This window comes from Mytilus californianus, unplaced genomic scaffold (genome assembly GCF_021869535.1).
Source record: "Mytilus californianus isolate M0D057914Y unplaced genomic scaffold, xbMytCali1.0.p SCAF_3, whole genome shotgun sequence".
Lineage (NCBI taxonomy): Eukaryota > Metazoa > Mollusca > Bivalvia > Mytilida > Mytilidae > Mytilus > Mytilus californianus.
In genome coordinates, this window is record NW_026262679.1 from 107,987,598 (window position 1) to 108,013,698 (window position 26,101).

At 32.0% G+C, this 26,101-nt stretch overlaps 1 protein-coding gene across 1 annotated transcript in view; it reads right to left on the bottom strand.

Moving 5' to 3' along the window:
* Positions 1-3,932: 3,932 nt before the first annotated feature.
* Positions 3,933-26,101, bottom strand: part of LOC127735730 (neuronal acetylcholine receptor subunit alpha-10-like) — a 43,539-nt gene continuing 21,370 nt past the window's right edge. Inside the window, exons 4-8 of the mRNA XM_052246013.1 lie at positions 15,704-15,813; positions 13,893-14,107; positions 11,639-11,965; positions 7,873-8,111; positions 3,933-6,163 (exon numbers count right to left, since the gene is read on the bottom strand). Coding sequence (XP_052101973.1) covers positions 5,858-6,163; positions 7,873-8,111; positions 11,639-11,965; positions 13,893-14,107; positions 15,704-15,813 — 1,197 coding nt within the window. The 3' untranslated portion in view covers positions 3,933-5,857. The remainder of the gene's footprint in view (positions 6,164-7,872; positions 8,112-11,638; positions 11,966-13,892; positions 14,108-15,703; positions 15,814-26,101) is intronic.

Sequence of the window (26,101 nt, forward strand, 5' to 3'; positions counted from 1 at the left end):
TCCATGAATAAAATATGTTCACAATACCTTTTATACTAGAATAATTAAACGAGTGCATCCAGTTTAATGGTTATTATTACACTTTTACGGGTTATGTTGGTTGACAATAACCTGTACATTATCTCGTGTTACAGTTGACCAGTTTAGTCTTGTGCACATGATTTATTATTCCAAAACAGATGTATTGTGAACATCTTCTTATATCTATATCATTAAATTCATGGATATATATTGAAACACAGAAACCGAAAAAAAGTGAGTACAATTTCAAAGTGTAAGGAGGCGACCTTTCCTGATTCAGTTGAAATAAGGGAAGGGGTTGCTATGCAAGAGGCTTTTGAAATCAACATGAATAAAATTGCAAATAAACGTTTATGTAGAATTGTCTCAAATGTGAGTCATCAAATAACCAAAAAAAAATAATAGTTGAGACCAAATTCATTGTAATTACCAGCTTAATTTGTAGTAAAAGAATATAGATCCCGTAACTTTTGTTATACGTGTTCAGGTATAACAAAATCTAAAATAAATACCAATGCTACTCGGACTCCAATCAACGTAAATTTTGCACAAAATACCGGATTCATATTCTTCTTGATATTTTCAGGAGTTATTTTTTGTAAGAATGATATTTAAATGTTCACGAAAAATCTGATTGTTGGAGTCTTCGGTGGAAATTCAAATTTGTTCCATGCTAAATAAATATGCAGCCCAGGGGACTAAAATGATTTTTCATGAAGGTCCGGGGTTCTTATTACCAACACAAATAATCTTAGTATAAAAGTTGATCGTTGGTTACTCTACATCACCTCGTACTAATAAATGTTTTCTTATTTTTTGAAGGACCCACAGAACGTTTGTGCAAGAAAAACTATAACTTTTTTTTTCTCGATTACCTGGTGATATCACCTCTGAAAATACTCATTCTGTCAAAAGAAACGTTTTGTTGTGTGTATATAAATATATTCAAAAACACTTTCTATAAACTTTCACGCAAAAACTCTTATTTTATGAATAGACATGTGTAAAAATAGTAATTATGTATACCCCCATTGAGAGGCCCCTGACATACTGTAATTACGTGAAGTCTTTGTTGTCGACAGCTAGTGATACACACGATAACATTTAAATATCATGTGTCCATGTCCACGCTGTTTTGAAATTCATTCTATATGTTTCTTTACTTTATAATATAAAATGTTAGCCAATGTTTTCCGATCATAGGAATATGGACCCATGTTTTTAACAAAGGTAGCTTAGTTGTCGTTGGTTTTTCCTGGCCGTTTTTTTATACACGTTATGGCGTTTTTATATTATATTCGTTGATTTGTTGTTTGTGCTGAAATATAGTTTAATGATACATTAGAAGAACAAAGGAAAAGTAAAGATCATGATGGACTGGATGTGGAGTGTTGCACAGGATAAGGCATTTCAGATTTTAAAGAACCATCTTGTTTCCGCTCCTGAACTTGAATTTGCAGACAATTCGCATCTTTTCGGAATTTTGGGTCCTCAATGCTCTGCAACTTCGTACTTTATCTGGCCTTTTTAACGTTTTGGGCACCAAAACCTGCTGGTCATCACAAATCAATTTACAAGGTATGCCATTTGCTGTACAAACTAAAATCCAACTGCGCAAAACAACAGCTCAAGCTTTCTACGACACTTTCATCGTCTAGTATGGCATCCCAGACAGATGTCTCTCAGATTAAAGTGCAAACTTTCAAAGCAAGCTAATTAAGGAGTTATGTACCATCACAGTCATGAAGAAATCATGAGGAAGTCCATGACTGCTAGTAACAATCCGGTGTGAATTGAAAGACAGAACGGTTCAACCGTACTCCTTTAATGTCCTAGGTTCATTGCAACCATCTAGAAAGTCCGACTGGAAGGCATATATCAATTCACTCGTACATGCAAAACTTCATTGAGTTCTTACTCATGTTTGGAAGGAATCCAAAGCTCCTGATTGATACAGATTTTGGCTTGAGGAAGAATGAAAAGGAGCTTATCACTTACATCAAGGAGCTAAAAGAGCGATCATTTTATTCTAATGAATTGGCAAATGCAGCAGCCGAAAGAGACAGACTTTAACAGCAGGACTCATACAACATCAAAGTACTCATAGGAACTATTCAATTTGGGGACAGAGCATTGATAAAAGTATTCACCGTTGAGGGAAAGCAGATCGTGGGAACATTATCGAACATCCTTATCAACCATCCGAACAGTGATATTCCTGTCTTTACAGTCAAGAAGGAGAATGGTGAAGGCAAAACCAGAACTTTACACAAACCTACTTTAACCTATTGGGTTTATCAGTGACACCCCAAGACCTGTTCCAAGAAAACTCAGGAATACAACAGCACCTACTCCTAGAAACCCAAGGAAGCAACCAACACATGAAAAAGGAAAACAAAAACAGAAGAAAGCGTTACTCCGGAATGATGACTCAGAGGACACTACATCTGACGAAGAATCTAACGGGGTTATGTCAGACTGATTAACCACTGATCACAGATACAGGTTGGGACGCCAAATCTACAATAGACATTACAAATGCCAGTGAAGATTGAGCTCTGAGGATGAAGGAATCGCGCTTCACACCACGATACTGTTCAGGAGGATAAATCTCGGACAGATTCGGAATATTAGTTTCAAACGGTTCTAGTACGTTATTCAACCAGAGAGACCAGCACCCCGGTTTACCACTGGCAAGGGGTGGTATGTGGTAATGTGGAATTTGATATATGTTTAATTATAAATGTGTTTGTATGTTAATGAATTGATTTGAATTGATATTTTGTTAATCAAATGTATTGAAATAAAATAAATTTGATATAATTAGTTACAAATTGAATGGTATGAATATTCTTATACCGACCAGATCACCTGTTTCTCTATATTACCTTGATTTCTGTATTTAAATCTATATCAAGGCTCCACATCTGTTTTGATTTAAGTTGCATATTCTTTTTGGAGGGAATTTGTATTGTTTGGTCACTCTTTTTTCAATTTACTTACTGAGCAGACATATTATTTGGCAAAGTGAGAAATTTCAGTTTCCTGGTAGATTGCTGAATTGCTATATTGCTTTAGTTATTAATAAATCTCGAAGAAACCTCATTTTTTCTCTACAGGTTAATATTTGATGTTTCTACACTGATATATTGTAGATATCAGTATATATTGCTTGGTCTTTAACTTATCATTTGAGGGTTTATGTTTGACGACATTGTTTATAGTTGATTGTCAACAGAGATATTTGATAAAGAACATATATTTACTCGAGTGGTTGTTGTTATCAACGTATTGCCTTTTTTTTATAACCCGGTTTCATAAATTGGTAAACAAGAGGCTGCAAAAATGACAATCAACCGGATTGTTATTACATTTATTAGTGTCATTGTTATATCAATAAAGGGCAATAACTACAGAATAGCAAAATTTAAAATCGTCATTATCAAACATGATCTCTAATTTGTCATCAGTAAAAACATATCGAAAATTTAAAGCATTGGTGGAATAGTTTAAACGTTTCGCATGGAAAAGACAAAGTATTATTTTCCAATCAATCAAGGACCATAACTCCTGAACAATAAAAGTGAAAAGTATTCCATATAGAACTCGACCTCCATTTTCTAATTAGGAACAACATATTAAAATCTAAGTTTTGATTTTGACATTGCTTCTATTGGTAAAGTGTCCACACATTTAAACTATTGTTTTTGTAATCTTAACCTCAAACATTATGTGATCTTTAGATGATTGTGTAGTTAACAATATATAATAGTGCAGACTGTCACAAAGAATTAAACTTATAAATAAGGGAATGCACAATTTAACTATCAAATAATTATAAAATAATTCAAGTTTTTCATAAATCATCAACTACCTTTATCTAAGGTATTTGCATTAAAAGAAAATAAAGCTTTTAAGATGATATATTTTTATTTCTCAACTATTTCTTTAACAATCATTTGAAATCATTGATAACATGTACATAAACATTCACCAAAAATTAACTCCATCATTGAAACAGTTATAATATGCTAGTGTATTGATTGATTGATTGGTTGTTACTTACATACCGTCCTGGTAGTATATTGTCCTTTTCAATCAGATTTTTTACTTCTATTCTAATGGAGTTTTGTAACATGTTATTAGTTATTCAATAAGTAAATCGGTATTATTTTTTACTGTTAGATTAACTATGAGTCCATTTCTTTCTCAGAGACTTAACATTTTAAATATTTATTAGCAATGTCGAGCACTTTTATTGCTGTAGCTTCACGTAAGGTTACAATTCATTTGCCAATTTGTGTTATGCTGAGGCAATATTTTCCATATTTCATTAAACATTTGTGTAAAAGCAGACCTTTTAACATTGTATACTTACTAATGGTAATTGGTGTATTCTGACATTCATGGATTTCAAAAGTTTGAATTAGGAAAAAGCTAAATTGTCAAAATATATACCCAACAAACTGACGGAAAATACATAACAAAATGGTAGTTTTGTTGTGTCATAGATCAAACTGATTCGTTCAGTGTATGTTTACTTGTTTTTGTGTATTGTCTTTTTGATCGAGTTAAGCCATTTCAACTGATATTTTATTGTGTCTTTTTATGTTGTGATGTTATACCTCTGTTTCAGGTTAGGGTGAAGGTTGGCGCCTGTTAATACGTTTAAACCCGCTGCATTTTTATGCACCTGTCCTAAGTCAGGAGCCTGTTGTTCGGTGGTTGTCGTTTGTTGGTGTGGTTCATAAGTGTTTCTCGTTTCTTATATAGATTAGACCGTTGGTTTTCCTGTTTGAATTGTTTTACACTAGTCTTTTTGGGGCCCTTTATAGCTTGCTGCTCGGTGTGAGTCAAGGCTCCGTGTTTAAGGCCGTGCTTTGTCCTATAGTTGTATACTTTTTACACATTGTGACTTGGATGGATAGTTGTCTCATTGGCACTCATACCAAATCTTCTTATTTATAAGTCTTACAAAACCTAAGTGGCGGAGTACCTCACACATATAAAAAATATATATTATGTTACATTTGTACACTTCTTAAAACCTTTTTTGTCTACACAAGTTTTCAATTATTAAATCCGATATCTGTCTTAAACACTAGTATTTAAGATATAATGTCATCAAATGTCGTGTAAGATGTTTGCATGCGATCCTATAAACGTATTTGATTTAAAGACAAAAATGGAAACACTGCGTATATAGTCTCATTTGATGTCAGTTTTACATGTGCAGAACAACTTAACGGAATACTATATGTTCAATTTTTGATTTAAAATGTTACTTTCCAGGTTATTGCTCATAATAATTCTCACACTAGTAATAAAATACGTCACTGAAATGACTATAACGTCATTGCAACATAACACTTTTCTTTTCTCACATCTTTCACTTTTGCAATGAAAATAACTTGAAAACGAAAACGTTATATTAAATGAGAACAATCATAAATGATTTTAAGCTATAATAATAAATTAATACATTATGATTAAGTTTAAGCATACATGACACATATACACATGATTTCTTGTGACATTCGACGAATTTTAGTCTTCTGAAAGGTATACTTAAACTGTATTGAATCTACTTACTGCTCTAGAGTGACACTTTTGAAAGTGATTGAGAATTATGAATGCCCTTCATACAGTACTAATCAATTAGAAGGAATAACGTTTACCTTTAACAACAAATCTTATATACTGGAATTGTTATCACAACGGAATGAAATAAACAAAACACATTACCCGCCTTAATGTTCGTTTGGATAGCACTCGTTTTACGCCAAAAGGAAGTATAAAGCAGTCTTTGGCAAATACTGTTTTCTTCTTTACAGCATTAAGCATCTTCTGTCATTTTCGCCAGAAAAATGATTGAGGTTAAAACTGTTGTAAAAATGTAGAAAAAAAGAAAAAACCTATCCATGATAAATGCAACTTCGTGCCATTCGTCAATATTGTTATGAAGCTCTTGATCTTTTTCTGCATGCTTTTCAAGTTTGCCCAGAACCGTTGACTGTTCTCGAAGGTAACCAGATATTGGGTCTTTATTATGCAATAATAAGTCTCTATTGGTCCTGTTTGAAACGAAGTGGACTTCATTTGTATCACCTTTTGGTACGTGACCATTTCCAATTTTCATCTCCTAGAAAATTATAAAGACATAATAATGAAGACATGTTTTCTTTTATGAAATAGCATGTTTTCTGTTGTTTGCTTTATCTGATACATAGCTGTCTCTGACGTAATTACCACATGCATTCGTTTCTGTGGATTTATTGAGATCGGTAGAGATCGGTAGAGAAATGCGATTTTTATCATTTCCTTGCAAACCTAGTATTGATATGCTATGATCAGTTTGTTGTGATCAAATGCAAAAAATACATTTGACCTTGAATAATTTGGTGCTGAATAGTGTAAAACGTCAACGTTCCCCTCGTTTTGAGTTTATCTTGAAGTACGGTATTTTGTTAATACTTTTTCCGCTGAAAATATAGGATAACACCAGAAGACATTTAGGTTTTGGGTTTTCGGGAATCATGTTTATAATAAACCACATTTTAGTCAAAGTTGCTTTTGTGGATCGCTTAAAGTATAGCCCTGGATCTGTGATTGATTGTGTTTGACTGATGTTAATTTGCTACAATAATATTTTATACTTTTTAATTTGATTTGGTATGTTTCTGTATATATCGATATAACTTTTTTACTATGAGTCGTTGTCTTTCGGTAGCATATTTTACGAATACAAAGGGGTAGCATTCAGGAATTTCGAAAAATAAGTGTATGACTATTCAATTTATAAGTCTATTTATATTATTTAGTTAAGATAATAATTTTTGAGATTTTTACTAATTCAATTGATAATTTTTTTTAATCTATTTTTTATCCAATTAATTGAAGTGTTTAGTGTCTTAAATTTTTATATTTGATTTGATTATGTGTGCTTTTAAATGTATTTTTTACTTTGCATAATTTTTGTATATGTTTTAACATATTAAGCGCTTGAGAGTAATTGTATATAATGCGCTTTAAAAATGCTTTGTAATAATAGTGATAATTTATTCAACTAAAAAATACTCCGAGACAAATAATATTCCGAAGACTAGACTTTCTGGTCATTTGTTTGTAGAATTCGAAAGATATGAGTTTTAAAAGACAACCAGAATTCTATTTGACACCAATTGAAATGTAGTATACACTTCATTGAAACTCTTTTTCAAGTAAAAAATTAAAAGTTTTGAATTTTAACTCCACTTCATAGATGATTTCTTTTTAGATCATACACATTTTTTCCTCGAGTTTATTGATGTTTAGATAAACCATTAAACTAAAAAACTTACACAAAAGTTATAATCAAAAGTGGATCGATGTGTCAGCTGGACCAATTCATTCATAAACATTGGTATACAGAATTTACAACAAATGTGGTGATTTCAATTTAATTTTATGAGTAGTACTGTTATGTAAAGTGTTCACATTTCAGTTAAGTATATTGTTAGTTCACTGTTCAAGCTCTGGTGTTAAAAGAGTTGACTTCCTTGACAGATCGAACAGTCTATATGCCATTCTGACGGATGACGCATGCGTGGCAGGATAGTCAAATCCTTTCGGAGCGATTTTATGGTGTTAAAATAACATCGTCCATGCTCTTTTCGGTGATTTAATCTGTTTGTTTATGCGTATTTCTCTGTAATTGTTATTTGGTCTTTAATCCCTTTAGGTTTGTTCGTTTTGATTTTTTTTCAGTATTTCAGATTTGCTACTTTTCTAGCTATAGTCTCTTCGTCCGTTTATTTAAGGCAAATTATATGTAAATGAGGTGATGTTATGATATTATTGTAACAAATATACCTCTTTGATGTTTTCTGGTGACACCTGTGCTGAATTATTGCTGGATTGTCTATGTGATTTATAAAATCTATGAGTATTTTTCTCGCTACATACAAGCACACCTAGTCTATTTATAATAAGTTTTCGAACCCACGTTGGAACCTTTCGACCATTTTCACCACGATAATGTAGGTTTAATACCATTACCGTCATAAAACATGACAGGGCTACTAGCGTCATCGACGAAGCAAAATACATCCCTGAAAAACACACGATTACTATAAAACATGTTATTACAACTGGATCAGTACACAAGATTACTATAAAACATGTTATTACAACTGGATCAGTACACAAGATTACTATAAAACATGTTATTACAACTGGATCAGTACACAAGATTACTATAAAACATGTTATTACAACTGGATCAGTACACAAGATTACCATAAAACATGTTATTACAACTGGATCAGTACTAAAATAATAATAATGAAAAAAATATATGATATTTTCTGTTTCAACAGAAATTGAGCATGTATGCAGTATATTAAAAACATTTTTTTTTATAATACATACGTGAAAATATTAATAAAACATATATTTGTTCAAGTTTTTGTAATGTTTTCTGGCTCATAAATGAGATTGAGTAAAAACCATAGTTGCTATTAACATCATAAACGTGTCTACGTGTATATAATGGGAATACAGACGGGGAAAAATTGTGGTCAAATAATACACATAGTAGTTTGACATAAACCAATTCTTTGAAAAACTAATCGGGATCATGTATACGTCTAAAAATCGATAAATGCCATCATAAAATTAGTATACAATTATAAAAGAAGATAAAGATAATGATTTAACAAGGTAAATTCAAAAATTGAAAGTCGAGGAATTGCAGATTATACAATGACCAAATACAATTAAAACAGAAAAACACATTATTATCAAATAATTACAAAGAAAACTAAAGATTGAGTAATACGAACCCCGATTTAAAATAGGTTGAACGTTTTGGAAGGGTAAAAAGTTTCGGGGTAACTAATGTTACCCGTCGTCTTGGTAATGACAAGTAAAACATTGGTAATATGCCGTATTCGGTGACTAGTCAAGAACAAGGAAGAAAACAAAACCCAAACTTTAGCTACGTCAATGTAATATATCTGTGACTCAGATATTCCATTACGTTTAGCAGTATCTTCCTTGAAAGTAAATTCTCTATGTTTTAGAAAATTCTGAAACAAGTCCTACAATATCTTACATGTATCACCTATGTTATATGTACTAGTATTTAATATGTAAATTCCAGTTGTCACAAAAACAAAAATGCGTTGTGCAAAAAATCTCACATGTCGTAAAATTAAGTTTTAAAGCGACACTCAATGCCAAAGAGAGAGAGAGAGAGAGAGAGAGAGAGAGAGAGAGAGCTTCTGCAGACAAGATGGACAATCCTTAAAAATACTAAATTTTGAAGACCTTGAGCATATTATATCGATGGGAACTATTTACTGTGTTTGACCATGGAAGTATCATATTGACGGATCAAAGAGTGCCTCCTGAGCCGAAAAGCATTTGATGATGTCTACAAATTATGTTAATGGTGTTTTGAATTCGAATACTATAAAATAATTCTACAAATCAAGGATTGAAAACACTTAATATTTTCCGTGTCCTTTTTCGCCAATTATTTAAAAGCTAATGTTCTAGCGCTGATTATAAGGTCATATGCAAGGCTAGCTGGTTTTTTTTCTGAAATGAGATGTTGGGTTTAACGTCAGAGAGACAGTAACCCTACATCATTACTTATAATAAAAAAAAATATATATACATATATTTGCTTAAGTATTCATTATGATAGTTTAAAAGCAAGCTAGTTATAAAACATGCATTTCCAAATTAACAGCATGCTTTATAGTAATTTATGTATTTGAAATAATCGCGTTGAAGACAGAAATACAATTCTGAATAATTTCTCTATCGTTTTTCACGCAACAAATTAAGCTAGTGAATATACGTATACGATGTCACAAGATTCATTTTGAAAAATACAACAAAATTTTTCGCAAAAAGAAGTACACATAGAAGACCATTTAATTAATTAAATTTCATACTCTTTATAGCTATGCTGGAGGTTCCATTGTCATGCACATATATATGTGTACAACGACAAATCATTAAAACAAAAATCATAAAAAAACATTATTATAAATATATATTTCGGATAACAAATCTTTTTTTTTCCAGTATCAATAGACTGTTGTATAATGACGACTAATCGTTAGAAATCCTGAACATCATACCAACTACATGTAGATATTTATTAGAATATATTCCAAAAATGTATCAATACATTTGTACATCTCTAAAATCCACTGAATATGAACTACCGCATTGTTATATTTAAAAAGACATCTTCGACATCCGGGAATTCGATTTCAACCCCCAAGACGAATTTTATTTCAGTAAACTATAATTTATGGATGTTTGCATTATATTTTCTTTACACAATATTTCATTGTGTTATCTGTGCTATTTTGATTCAAATCTGCTAAAATGAAATAGTGGTTTGACCCCTGACGTCAACATATATCTATAATATCTAAAGACTGCTGATATTCATAATAAACCTTTTTGAATATTTCTAACAATAGATAAAAGTCAGATTAGAGACTAAAGACGATTAATAAATGATAAATTAGAACTCACCGCATACTAAGTGGAAATAATGTTTGCATTAATAAAATTCATAATCAGATTACAAATTATAATCCATTGTGATAAATGAAATTCTGTTAAATATAACTTTAAACTTTACTGTATGTATACCTAATTAATAATTTTATTTCAACCGATATTTGTCTGAAGATAACAATTAAGACCATGTTTGATTTACAAATATTATTTTCAAGAAATGTGTAAAAGAGAGGCGGAAATTACCAAAAGGATATTCAAACTCATAAGTCAATGAAAAACTGACAACGCCTTGGCAAAAGATGATCAAAAGACAAACAACAGTATACAAAACACAAAATAGAAAACTAAAGACTGAGCAACACAAACACCACCAAAAACCTATAGTGATATCAGATGCTCCGGAAGGGTAAGCAGATCCTGCTCCACATGTGGCTCCCGTGTAATCTGATTATAAATTTTATTAATTTACTCCAATCTAAACCCATTTTTTGAAAATATTATGGTATGAATAAGGACTTTCGTAGTGATCGATGTATGGGAAATCAAAATGGTGCTTTTTTGGCAAATTTAAAATAGATGTGTTGGTGGTAACAATTTGTAAACTGGTCATTCAAAAATAAGATTCTCCAAGTAATTTTCTCTTGTAAAGGAGTATTATGAAAACAACAATTAATTAATCTGTAATGAAGCTTTAATTACAGTTTTGTTTTCGTTTCCGATCATTGATCTTGAAGTGTAGATGTAAAAGAGGGTATGTTTGAGGTAACGGTAGTATACTGATGTTAATATACAGATCAAAACAAATAAAAGGAAGGAATTGGATTAACTTCAAACGGAGCAAGATCGGGTGCGTCGAGAGGGCAAGCTTTGCGTTTAACACCTGTCATGCGAATCAATATTTAGTCAAAAAATCATAATAGGGAATACGACATTATCAGTAAATTCACAAATCAGACGATTATTCTAATATCTAATAATCTAAGACCTCGCAAACATGTCGCTTGTGAGTTGAGACAAATACACATCATATCTGTCGACCAATTCGTGATGGTGACCGTATATAGGATGACATTAGTAACAATATGCTTACCTATATATGGGTAGGTATCCGAAGATGCCGGTAACTGTTCGGAAACCATTAACAGGAATACAGCTAGAGATAATAGTACAGTCACACCAAGTGACACTTTCTCCCCAGACTCTGGGGGTAAGATAAATGTTAACGCAGCAACTGATGCAGTTAGGATACAAGGAAACAGAACTGTTAATACATAAAATTGGGATTTTCTCTTGAGTGTAAGATAAAAGGTAACATCTGGATATGGTTCGGGACAACAGTTGTATTGAAGAACATGTCGGATAACAGGGAAAGCTGCAATATCCCATTCATTGTGTTCGATGTACGTAGCGAGATCACCTGCAATTAAAATAATAGATTTGCATAAGAATTTGATATTAAGATAATTCCATTACTTGCTATAAGTTATAATAAATAGTTATCTTGATTTAAGAATTTTAATGTAAATTTTGTGCAAATAGGTATGTTTTTTTCGCCATAAATTATGACCGACAATATTCGAATTTCAATTTAGGCATTTTAATTTATATCATTTTCTCGGTGGGATTTAAATTAAAACTGCATATACTGTCAAACGCGTTAGACAACTCGGTCAACTACATTAATGTGTAAAAATATAGCTTTCGTGTTCGAATAACGCCTTTCCCAATATGCTTAATCTATTATTGTAATATAGTGCATGCTGTATAGTGGTTTGAATATAAGTTCATCTGAGTTTATAGCAATATTTCCTAAAGGATGACATAGCTACTTGTCAAACAGTCACAACAATTATCGTTTTTTATATAAAATACAAATGTTTTTGTATTAAAACTCTTTCTAAGAGTACGATATGAATTTGCAAGTGTATTTATACAGTTCTAACATTGTTGGGTTGAATTCAAGAAGAATCAAAGTACTGAAGTACTGACATCGGATGACCGCAAGTTCTGGTGGATGGTCACAAGCACTTGTCTCAGAAAAAAATCACATCTCTATACCTGAAAGTTAGGTTAAGGTACATAGATATAGTTTTTCTGAGACAAGTTCCTGTGTGGATGATGAATAAATGACAGGGAATTCAACCTCACCGTAATAATTATTATATTGTAATGATATAATCATTTGTTATCAGTATACTCTGGTTTGTTGTTATATATTATATTAATATTTGTATACCAGTCATATATATATAGCAGATCATCTTAATAACGCTACAGGCAAATCTTAATCCATTTATATATCATTCTATTTTACTATTCTAATGATAGTGCAGTGCAATTGCATGGTGGACACTCTTCTGTGATAATTCATTTTTCTAATAGATTGGATTTGAGTAGGCATTCATATTTTCACGCTTTTGTTGCCAAATGTTCTTGAGATATTCTTCCGCATGCGTTAACACAAATTTTCGGGATCCATGATTTGTTATTGATATATATATTTCTCACGACAAAACATTTTCATAAATTTATCTATGTTCTTAAAAATTATTTTCATGAATATTTATTGATGAAATTAATATATAACAAGCGATAATGAATGTTATTTTGCACTCGATAATATCCGCGTAATTATACGAAATACGTTCGGTTATCAGTCAAACGGCAAGGAAATTTCTGCGGCAGCATAACACCAGTATGACCTCTGAATGTCACATCCGATGTAAAAAGGGATAAATATAGCGCAAGTCCTATATAGCCGTTGCCTCGACTATCCAATGGGTAAAATGCCATAAAGTTATTTTAAGTAAAAATACAAATAATGTTTATGTAACAGTATATTTAATTTGTTACTCTTTATAATATATTTAAAAAACTTTGTTTCATGTTGATATTTCTTTAACTTGCCAAACAAAATTTCGTCAAGCCACCAAACTTAGCTTAATAAATATACTAGTGTACAGGAAAATAGTATTTGTCTATTCTCTATTTCTTTTTGTCTTTGAACACAATTGTAAACTTAACTGCAGAATTAATTCTTAACCGAGAGAGAGAAAAAAAAACCAATTTCCACAAAGATATTTGTCAAAACATTTTGGGAAATAAGGATTTTTTTTATGTTTCGAATGTTTAAACACTTTTATTTTAAATCTATATTGATGTTGATATAAATTATGATTTTTTTTTTAACAAGATGAGAATTCGTTGAATAGAATAATCAAACCAAGCTTTGACATATTAAAGATTAAAAATGAGGTAGATTATACCAAAGGGACAATACAAAACAGTCGAAGAAAAACAGACAATACCATGACATAAAAGATAAACAAATGTACAAAATATACCTTCAGTTGCCGAGTTCACGACATCCATTTCAAATCCATGATGGGACCACGACCCGAACGTCAGCTTACAAATCTGTGTGTCAAAGGGGAAGTATGTTACATCGATCCGACAAACACTTTTCAAAACTGTTGGAAAATTATATGAAACAGATCCATCAGAAGAAATTGTAGCTCTGTAATTTTCTCTCCCCGGCATCATGACTTCGTCGGCCGCACTGTAAAATTAATGAGATGAACATGAGTAGAGTATGGAGAGGGTGTTATGATATTTGGCAATATATATAAAACAACGTACTTTCAAATGCAATAATATTATTATTAAACGACAGGACAAGTGGAAGAAAGATAATCCAGATTTTTAAATGAAAACTTCTAATTTCCAATCCCAGTGAAACCTAGTTGTGCTAATATTTTACAAGGAACAACATAAAATAAAACACAATGAATATTATAAAACTTGAAAAATGTACATGAATAATCTGGTTTGCTTTCTATGTTGTATCATAACATCAGACTATTTTCAATCGCAGGTCTTGCTTAAACACAGTGTTTTAGCAGCTTGTCTGTCAATTCTAATTGATTTATCTACGTCTACAGTTTCAATATACAAAAGCATACGTACAAAAGTACACAAAAATATACGTATTACAATATACACTTACGACCGTAAAGAATTTCTAACATTGAGTGAAAGTCTAAAGTAACACGAACCTTATTGGAAAAACTTACAGCCTGCAGAAAAATTAAAACGTATATAGAAATACTTTTAAACAAGCAAAAAAACACACTCGTCGTGAACATTTCACATACACATATGTTTATGGCACGAGGTTGCAAGTGTAACTGCTATTCTACGAGGAAAACATGCACCAATAAGCGTGGACTTACCCTATAGTGTATGAACAATTATCTTTAATGACAAACACATCTTTATATTATTTAATTACTTAAACACTGTCATTTTAAGCCATTTTTCAATGCATTCAAAACTTGGAATATTCTCGCAAATTTTATATAATTACTTTTAAGGGAATATTACATTGCTTTATAAATATGATATATATTGTTTTAATATTTCAGTTTTATATTACTTTTGTACATGTTTAACTTTGGTCACTATTAAAGAAATATATTCAACAATTCTTGTCTCTTATCTTAACCATTTATAACTGAAAATTTTGAGTATATGTCAATCAGAGAAATCAATGATCAGAAGAAATACTGTCTTAAATAATACAAATGCTTTTCCGAAAATCTAGCTCTAAATCGCCAAGTCTAGATAATTCATGAATAAGTTTAAAAGCGACTATCAAAGACCTGCAATAAATTCCCTAAAGGACGAAAAAACATGTATTACACAAACCACAAATACTAACGATGTTCCTGGCCTTGAACACGCTAATGAACATTGGATGTGGACTACCTTTACCAATCTATTCACGAAATCATTAAGATTTATTAGGTGACATATAGTTTATTCACGTCATTCAGGTTTTTTGTGTTTTTGTCTTTTTTTATCTGCTTGCTTGATTAGTATTAATTGGTGCTTTGTATTTTATGTTTTATGGTTTTTTTTTGTTTTTTTTTTAATGTGAAGCGCTTAGAGTAATTCTTATTATTATATAACGCGCTCTATAAATATTGTATTCATTTATTTATTATTGACTATGGTGGATAGTTGTCTCATTGGCAATCATACCACGCCTTCTTATTATTTTTATACAATAAATTATAAGAATGTGTTCTGTATTTCATGCATGTTACTGAAAGGTTGCATATTTATTAAAGTATTTTGAATAGTTCTATTGTACCTGTCGTATAATGTTATATCTGGTACCCAAACTGAGGTATACGGAAGATTCAAACTCGATATTCCATCGTAATCGGATGCATTCCATTGAAATCGACAGTCATTCCATTTCTAAAACAATAACAAAGAGAGCTTATATTGATGTATAAGTCACGTATGTGCATATATAGAATAAACATAAATATATACGGTAGATTAAATAAAGGTACAAATGGCAACAGATCAAACATCAAGTTGTAGCCGTATTTCGTGTATGTGATTGTCATATTGACCATCCTGTTGCTCTTAAACTATAAATAAGTCGGACTAATTTCCACTGTATATGTTTCAATTGCAGAGTTAATATCAGAATGCTGATGATACCTAACGTTATCAATGTGGGGTGAAAATTCTAAACGATCTAAAGGTCCAATACTACTGTTCTACCTAATATACGATTAACACTATCAAAAAGTGTGAATTAACTTTACCGAACAAAAGGGCGAAAAGAAAACTTCGGTCTGTATTTCAATTTTTTTTTAAAAGAATCTAAATTAAAAATTAAATGAGTTTTGAGTGGATTAAAACGTTAAGGGCACGTTAAATTTTTATGAAAATTTTAAACGCTTTTTTTTCAAATTTAAGGTAAAATGTACTTCGTAATATATTGCAATTTTTTTCTGTTCCTTTAAAAAAAAAATTACAAACCATGTTTCAAGTCTGCTTAACAGTGGATTAGGTTGTATAATTAAAACTCGCAATAGTATTAGTAATACTCAAAAGTGTTCAATAAGCCAAGTATGGCATTGAGTACGTCTGTGTTTTGGAAGGTTTACATAAACACGAAGAGGTATGATAAGAACAATAATTATCTGATCACTGATATACCAAAAGTGGCAAACTTCTACGATCTTTTAGAAATTATGTTATTTCTATTGAGAAATGAAAAGGATGATATAATCTGGGTACTTTAATTTAAGCATACAGTAGTTCAACGGTGTTTAAATATCGTCAATCAATTAGGATGAAACAGATCAAGGAAACAATACAAAACAGAGGGAATCGTATGAACTCCAAAAAGGAGCGAGACCGGGTGATCGTTTCCTGCTATGCATGAATCACCCGTCATGCGAATTCACACTCAGTCAAAATATCACACTCGGGAATAGGACATAATAGGATAATAAATCTTTTTCAGTAAGGTCTTGGCTCATCTCTAAATTTTAGATGTAACGATAATTTTATATACCATATTGAGGCTATTTCAACAGTTTTTGCAATCTTAAAATTGAGAATGGAAATGGGGAATGTGTCAAAGAGACAACAACCCTACCATAGAGCAGAATACGATACTTGGAAACTTAAAATAAATGACAAGTTTTAGCTCTGTTAAGAGGCTGCCACCAAATAATGTCTGTTCCAATTACTATTGACTGTCCTTGCAATTCACAATTTCATGAAAAGAAAATCTGTGTTCCCCTTTTCATCCATCCTAACATATACCAATGTGATTTTGATATGTGTGACAGTAAGTACGTAGTTAAGGACCCAATACTACTTTTAGTCTGATTGTATTGCTACAAGTAGTATAGGTCAGATAAGAACGAGGAACCACTTCTTATTTATATTCTGAATCGGTTTTTGAAATAATCTAATTGCACATGTGTTTTATAAGATCTAGATGGACCAATAACAAATAGTAAGATGTATTCGATAGATGTCTCAAAACTAGTCGATGCAGGCTATGTAATTCCTAGCAATTTTTTATATGTTTTTTAACAGTGTTTGTAAAATAAACTTACTGCATTTTCTATGATAAGTGGTTTGCTTAAGCTTGTAAAACTATATTAAAGACACATGTTTGTATTTCAGCAACATTTTTGTATGATCGCACAAGACTATCGTAAGTTAGCCGCCGTAAGCCGCCGTAAGCTTTAAACGAGAAACCCATGCACATTTTTGTCTGGACGGGCTACCAGATTTCGTTTTTGGCTGGTGAGGCTACTAGTAAAGTTTAAAATTATTAAAAGATGTAGTGATGAAGAATAATTTTAATGACCAATATTAAGGAACTTGTCAAGTGAGCATTACTTGCTCTTAGAAGCTTTTAAAACATGAGAGAAGATACCAAGGGCACATATAAGGCAAAACTTGTAAGTTCCGAAATACACACATCCTTCAAAGAAAATTATCCTTGATATTTTGAGCATTAATTGAGATTGATATAAAAGTTGGGAAATTTCCATATGTTTACCTGCCTGTATTAGAAGCGTTAGTGTAATTGACATTAATTTGCTTTCTGTCCTTTTTCCTGGCGTTATATAAACTCAAGATACTATCCACAAAGCTTCGGGCACCTTTTATCTGTATGAAAGTGTTGAACTATACTTTCGTGTATCCCATTTATCAAACCTCATTAATAGCATCCCCTATAAACACAAGCACCTACTTCTATTCCAGTCAATCTGCAATTAAAATAGCCCAACCTTAAACAAATTGCAACAAAGAAATTTGGTCTCATTTTGGCAGTCATAATTATGATAACATAAAAGCAATAATCTATTCTGTTGCAATCAGTTTAACGTTTTTCATAGATTGCCTGGACTATTCATGTATGTAACTTTTGAGAAAGACGTTAAATCTGTCATTAGCGGCTTGAAATGTATCAAGAATCTGTATAAAGACACTTGCACACCATAGCTATCATGCACAGGTGATTACGCACTTTGATGCTGCTTTCAGTAATTTCCAGTAATTTGATACTTTTTGATTATCAATGGATCTTGAGGTTTGTTAGTTTTCATTCTTTATTGATTAGTTTGTAAAGAAACTTCTAAATTACAGGATATTACGTATTGGAATCATGACAAAGGAAATTCTCTAGCTGTCATATAATGGGAGCGTGTTCACAAAATGTTTAGTTGATGCAATGTCAGTGAACCACAAGATCGGCATATAATATTTATCTAAAATTATTTAGAATATATTTTTATTTATGAATTTTTTTAAATTCGGAAGATCAACTTAGTTAGGTGAACCTTAGCTTTTACAAAATTCTTATAATTGATGAAAATCTATTTAATATAAAAATAAGGAGATGTGGTATGATTGCCAATGAGACAACTATCCACCAAAGTTCAAATGGAGTGGATGTAAGCAATTATAGGCAACCGTACGGCCTTCAATAATGAGAAAAACCCACACCGTAAGGTCGGCTATAAAAGACCCCGACATGAAAAATATGAAACAATTCAACTGAGAAAACTAACGGCCTAATTTAAAACAAAACAATTTACGAAAAACAAATATGACAGACATGAAACAACGACAACCACTGAACTACAGGCTCCTGACTTGGGACAGGCACATAAAGAATGTGGCGGGGTTAAACATGTTTGTGAGCGCTCAACCCTCTCCCTAACCTGGGACAGTGGTGTAACAGTACAACATAAGAACAAAATATAAAAATCAGTTGAAAAGGCTCAACTCATCAGATGGATACAAATAGGAATACATCTAACAAAAACACAGAGTAGACGTGGACGGGTACTTGTACATCCCCACAACAAAAATACAATAAGTACAGATTTGAGATTACTCGCAGTTACTGACAGCTAGTTCAAAGCCAATAACCTTGTCACAAGTTCGTTTATCTATCACGGCAACTCGTTCATGAAATATTTGCCACTGGACGCTAGACAATCAACAATCAATCATTCAACGGCAAGTTAGGAACAATGTCGGTGGTCGTCTTTTATTATATCTGAAAGTCGTTTTTGTTTAGGAAATTTGGTACTGATGGCAGATCTTTGACAGTCTTTGTTAAATCTATCCACAACTGTTCTAAGACGATAAGGATGATTGTTAAATCTATCCACAACTTCTCTAGACTATAATGATGATTTTTGAGCGTGACATTTGTTGTATTTTGACCTTAAGATGTGTAGTTTTTTTTGTGTCTTTGGATTGCTGTCAAATTTCGTAAACCAAACATGACTGTCCTTTTATTCATTTAAAATTGAAAAAAAAAATGTAATTCAACCCCACGAAAAGGCGTGATTTTAATATTCCTATTTGATACAATGAATAAATAATATAAGTTAAAATTTTCTATCAATGCATTTTACCCTACAGCACAAAATGAAAGTGTCGGAACATTTGTGATTGTAAAAGGATAAATCCTTTAAGTTTCGTTTATAAAATACCCAATTAAATTCCAATAAAATGTTAAGTCTATAAAACGAACATCTTTATTCAGTTGAACCCATTTAATCAGGCAATCGTTTCAAAATAAATACAAATTTCAATACACATCTAAAGGATATCTAGAGGCACAAAAATCTATTTCAATAAATGTGCCAAAGCCAATTACATCCATATATATACATCAATTATGCATCTTTATATTAAAAATTATGTTTATTACTATTTTGACTTTTGTACAAATTTAAAAATGGTCAATATGCTAAAATAAGTTTCAAAATTACAGAATTCGGAGCACAATTGGTATAAAGCCGAGTTGCGATTTTTAAGGATATTTATAGTAGAAGTCTTTTCTGTGTCGGATACTGGTGATTTTGGTCTTGTGTTGTAGACTTTATATATGTCAAAAAATGGTTAATTCTGACATGAATGTGAGGATTTAGCACCAAGGATAATTTTCAATAAAGAACTGTAAAGTTGAGGTTAATGGATTAAAAAATATAGTCCGGAAACGAAACTTTTCCAAATACTTCAATCTATTCATAGGGAATGTGATCTTAATCTTTGACTTTACACATTGAACCTTGCTGAAAGGTTTTTAGTTTATGTGTACATTGCAAGGCATTATTTATGAATAAAATATTGAAAACAACACGTTTAATAATTAATAATAAATTAAACGCTTAGTTCAAACGGGAACCCCGGCGTATAGAATTTGGTCCCTGTAAAGGATGTCCGTTCCTGTTTAAGGTGTATGAATACGCAGTCACATTCGGTCGGAATGGGATCGTTAAATCAGATGAATAAATGATATAAAATAATCCTTGCAACACTTTTTACGAGGTCCTTAAAAGGCCTGTTGCAAGGCCAAATCTCTGCCCCTTTTTTTTACATACTCTCATTTTGCAATGACACACCAAAGTTCCCACTCGACCAATTTTGAAAAGCCTTTATTGTTAATTTGATCTCATCCTGAATATGCATAAAATATTTGCCACTGGGCGTTAAGAAAACAATTAATCAATGTATCTAACCAAAGAAGTGCAGGATTTTGTTCGTCGAGCATTAACTCGATTATTTCTAGAACATTCTAAGTTACACTGTTCTTACTTTTCTAAACTCTTTTATTGTAACATTAAAATTCATAGCAGTGATCATGGAATATTAACCTGCACTGAAGACGTTTTCTGTGCAAATTCTAACAATTCACTTCATTAGTCTTATCATAGGAAATATTAACCAAAATTATTACATAGGAATGGGGACTGAAGCTGATGCCCAAAGCGTATTTGGACAAATTTATCACATACAAATCTTTCAATTAAACAGCTCTCTTAATACGTTGTATGTTGTAAGGATGGAATTCCGATATACTAAATGTGTTCTCTGTTTTCCAAGTTGCAGTGGGTGGTCCATCTATTTTTATAGCTTATTGAAATATTGTATAATTGGTTCCCGTTCTGAATATGCATGAAGGACATGAAAAACACTCTGACGTCCGATGGCATTCGGACAAAAGACCATCTCGGAATAATGTTACACAAACAAAATTCAGCCAAAGATTAACGTTGTTTCTGTTGCAGCCGAAAAATATATGCAAGACTAAATATAGTGATAAAGAATTATTGATCTGTTCATAAATAGCAAAATAGAAAGGGGGAGTCCATAAAATCTGACCGTTGAAAATCAAACGCTTGACAGTATCAAATCATTGGAACAGATGGGAAACAATTGTCATATTCCTGACTTGAACAGGCAGTATATGAAGAAAATAGTGGATTAAACCTGGTTTTATAGCTAGCTAAACCTCCCACTTTTATGAAAGATGTTTATAGTTCCGTAATATTGACAAAATTGGGTGAGCAACCCAAACAGACATAATACAATTCATATTTGTCTGAAAGGTTTACGGTTGATTTGTATCAGTCACTTGTAAACAGGTAGAAGATAATCTCCACAGAGCTCAATATGCTATGTGAAGCCATACCGTTAAAAGTTATATGTTTATGATACAGCTTTAGTTTGTTAGAAAAAAATATATAAATCTAATATAATTTTTACTCGTATCCAGACAAACATATGTATCACAATCGCATCTAATAACATACTATCTCTGGGGCAGTCGATATGTATTATATGTAATTGTATATAGATATTGCCTTATACACAAATTGCTTTTGTATTAAAAATTTGTCTCTTGGGCAGCTGTTTTTAAAAGTGACCTTCCTATGATGTTTCATATTACCAAGAGGTATGTTTAGTCTTCTCGTGTCTATAATTTGTATTTGACATCAACTTTACGCAAGTTTGATTTTACATTTGTTTTATTTGTACAGTTGAATTGATACCATCACAATATGATTACATTGCTGTTAACTTGTAACAAAGTCGGATTAGTACTTGAAATCAGAGTTTTAAGTATTTGAAGAAGTATGTCCACATGGCAACGGATAAATTATTCACCATTTCATTATAGTTAAAATGAACCATTCCAATTTAATAAATCGTAACTGATAAATTATTTACTATTTCAGTATTTCTGATTGAAAGAAGAATGTATCACTTTAATAAAACGTTATATTTTTATGTGCCACTGGTATCAATTTCTGCATAAATCGAAATACGAAAAACCCGGTTGTTACTGATCATTTTGTACTGTTTTATGTAATTTGATATTGTTTGAAACGTATGCTATTATGCTGTGTATATTTATTTAATTTTGTTTGTACATGAATAACAATCACTCAGTATGCTATTGTTCTGTGTATATTTATTTAATTTTTATTCTATGGGTGTATTGCTGATGAATAAAGTCCTAAGTGTCACTCTAACAAATGTTACTATGACCCAGGGTTATGACTATCCGTAGTTTAAAAACAATTCAATGTCTTAATTGATCGTTACACAAGAAAGTCTGTATTCATACATATTAAAAAGGTTATGTCAAGTTATTCTTAAGACATGAATCCTAATTACACTTACATAAAGCTAAGATATTAAGAAAATATACAGAGAAGGACATATTGTCTATTCTAGATACAAAAACAATTTTGAATCCTATAATCAAATATTTTCTGAAAATTTGTAACAAATAGATTTCTTTAATTAAATGTCCTTTTAAATCATAAAACATGTCGGAATAAAACGCGTTTTCCATATGACAAGGAACTCCAATGATTTCATCGTTGATTTGCGATCTTGTTAGATGTAGTCCATATTTAAACGTTATAGTGGTGGGGTATGTATGGCAAACCATGAACAGATAAACAAACTTTAAATAGATATAATTCAATCAAAAAGTGAATAAACGGACCTTTGTTGCCATTTTTGTATTAATTTTTCACTCAAAGATATAAAAGAGTAAGTTCTAATTGTACGCGTCGTGGTAATTTAAAAAAAAAAACAGACCTCTATGAGATCTAGAGTGAAAACAACGACAATCAAGTAAACTCAATATGGAATGCAATTTATTTTATAACGTTTTGCGATTAAGTGTCATGTTTGCTTACTTCAAAGACGAATAAAAAAAGATGTGGAAAATACCTAATTGAGACAGCAACGAAACGACACATATAACCAAAAGACATCTAGATGGCAATATGTAGTCTTTAAAAATAGACAGGTGTCTATACATGGTATCAAGAAATAAATCGTCCCGAGTCTACAACAGTTGTTAATAAATGAAACAGAAACAATCAAAGTATTGCCATCAACACCCAATCCTTCAAACAACGAAACACATAAAGTATTGCCATCAACACCCAATCCTTCAAACAACGAAACACATAAAGTATTGCCATCAACACCCAATCCTTCAAACAACGAAACACATAAAGTATTGCCGTCAACACCCAATCCTTTAAAACAACGAAACACATAAAGTGTTGCCATCAACACCCAATCCTTCATACAACGAAACACATAAAGTATTGCCGTCAACACCCAATCCTTCAAACAACGAAACACATAAAGTATTGCCATCAACACCCAATCCTTCAAACAACGAAACACATAAAATATTGCCGTCAACACCCAATCCTTTAAAACAACGAAACACATAAAGTATTGCCATCAACACCCAATCCTTCAAACAACGAAACACATAAAGTATTGCCATCAACACCCAATCCTTCAAACAACGAAACACATAAAGTATTGCCGTCAACACCCAATCCTTCAAACAATGAAACACATAAAGTATTGCCATCAACACCCAATCCTTCAAACAACGAAACACATAAAGTATTGCCGTCAACACCCAATCCTTCAAACAATGAAACACATAAAGTATTGCCATCAACACCAAATCCTTCAAACAACGAAACACATAAAGTATTGCCGTCAACACCCAATCCTTCAAACAACGAAACACATAAAGTATTGCCGTCAACACCTAATCCTTCAAACAACGAAACACATAATGTATTGCCATCAACACCCAATCCTTCAAACAACGAAACACATAAAGTATTGCAATCAACACCCAATCCTTCAAACAACGAAACACATAAAGTATTGCCATCAACACCCAATCCTTCAAACAACGAAACACATAAAGTATTGCCATCAACAGCCAATCCTTCAAACAACGAAACACATAAAGTATTGCCATCAACACCCAATCCTTCAAACAACGAAACACATAAAGTCTTAGACAGACACAAGACATTTACTGACGAGATTCCAGACTTGGGACAAACACGTGGACATTTGACAGCGTTAAACTAGTTCTTTTAGATCTCAAATCGCTCTCACCGTCCATACAGAAATAACATACTACTTCACAACGCAACAAATGTGGGACTTTTATTTGTCCTAGCTAGCTATGTTAGATGCGTTTTGAATGCAAAGATCAGAAGCTGTCCTAGCTAGCTATGCTAGATGCGTCTTGAATGCAAAGATCAGAAGCTGTCCTAGCTAGCTTTACTAGATGCATCTTGAATGCAAAGATCAGAAGCTGTCCTAGCTAGCTATGCTAGATGCGTCTTGAATGCAAAGATCAGAAGCTGTCCTCGCTAGCTATACTAGATGCGTCTTGAATGCAAAGATCAGAAGCTGTCCTAGCTAGCTATACTAGATGCGTCTTGAATGCAAAGATCAGAAGCTGTCCTAGCTAGCTATGCTAGATGCTTCTTGAATGCAAAGATCAGAAGCTGTCCTAGCTAGCTATGCTAGATGCGTCTTGAATGCAAAGATCAGAAGCTGTCCTAGCTAGCTATACTAGATGTGTCTTGAATGCAAAGATCAAAAGCTGTCCTAGCTAGCGATACTAGATGTGTCTTGAATGCAAAGATCAGAAGCTGTCCTAGCTAGCTATACTAGATGCGTCTTGAATGCAAAGATCAGAAGCTGTCCTAGCTAGCTATAATAGATGCGTCTTGAATGCATTGACATGGTTCAGGCAAAGTTTTTTCTTTTTTTTTTGTTTTGAGGGAAGATGTCTTAAGAAATTTTTATTTCAGGAATTTTCTGACACTTGTCCCGAACCTGTAAACTTAACCGGTGACACACACAAACATGCTCAGAGGCTGGGTCGAATAAACAGGAATAAACAGACTACTTATTTTGATATATTTTTTTAATTCATATATAATAACATTTAAATATTCTGATGTTTATCCGTTATTGAAAAGAATATTTTTGGAACACGGATCTATTCAATAAGGAGAGCTGACAGACATCTTAATTACGATCGTATTGTAAAAAAAATACAATTCAATTAGTGATACCGGCATAACGCAAATAAAGATTCGGACAATTTTAGGAAGTCGCATATACAAATTGGATTGATTAAATTAAGGTTATTTCGGACTATTATTATCATCTGTTGTTAAGTTTCCGATAACTTGGATACAACTTCGGAAATACTGAACCAACTCCTACTATGACGATTTTGTATAATGTAAGTTGAGTAATGGCTAAATTTCTTTCTTAATAAACCTACAGTAAACGTTAAAAAAAAAAGCTTCAAATACATAGCAAAGGAGAGTTCTACTTTTGTAATAACAATATAACGGGTATCATTAGATGAAAAGGAAACGATTTCCCTTTCGAAGAATCTGAGTTCACCAAGTTTTTGTTGGGGATCACGATGCTCACTATTTCGTTTTCTGTGTAGTTTTGTGTACTCTTGTTTGTCTTTTTCGTCTCTTTTTTTTTGCCTTCGTGTTGCTTGGGCTTTTTCGACTCAAGATTTTGATTGGCCTTTGGTATGTTT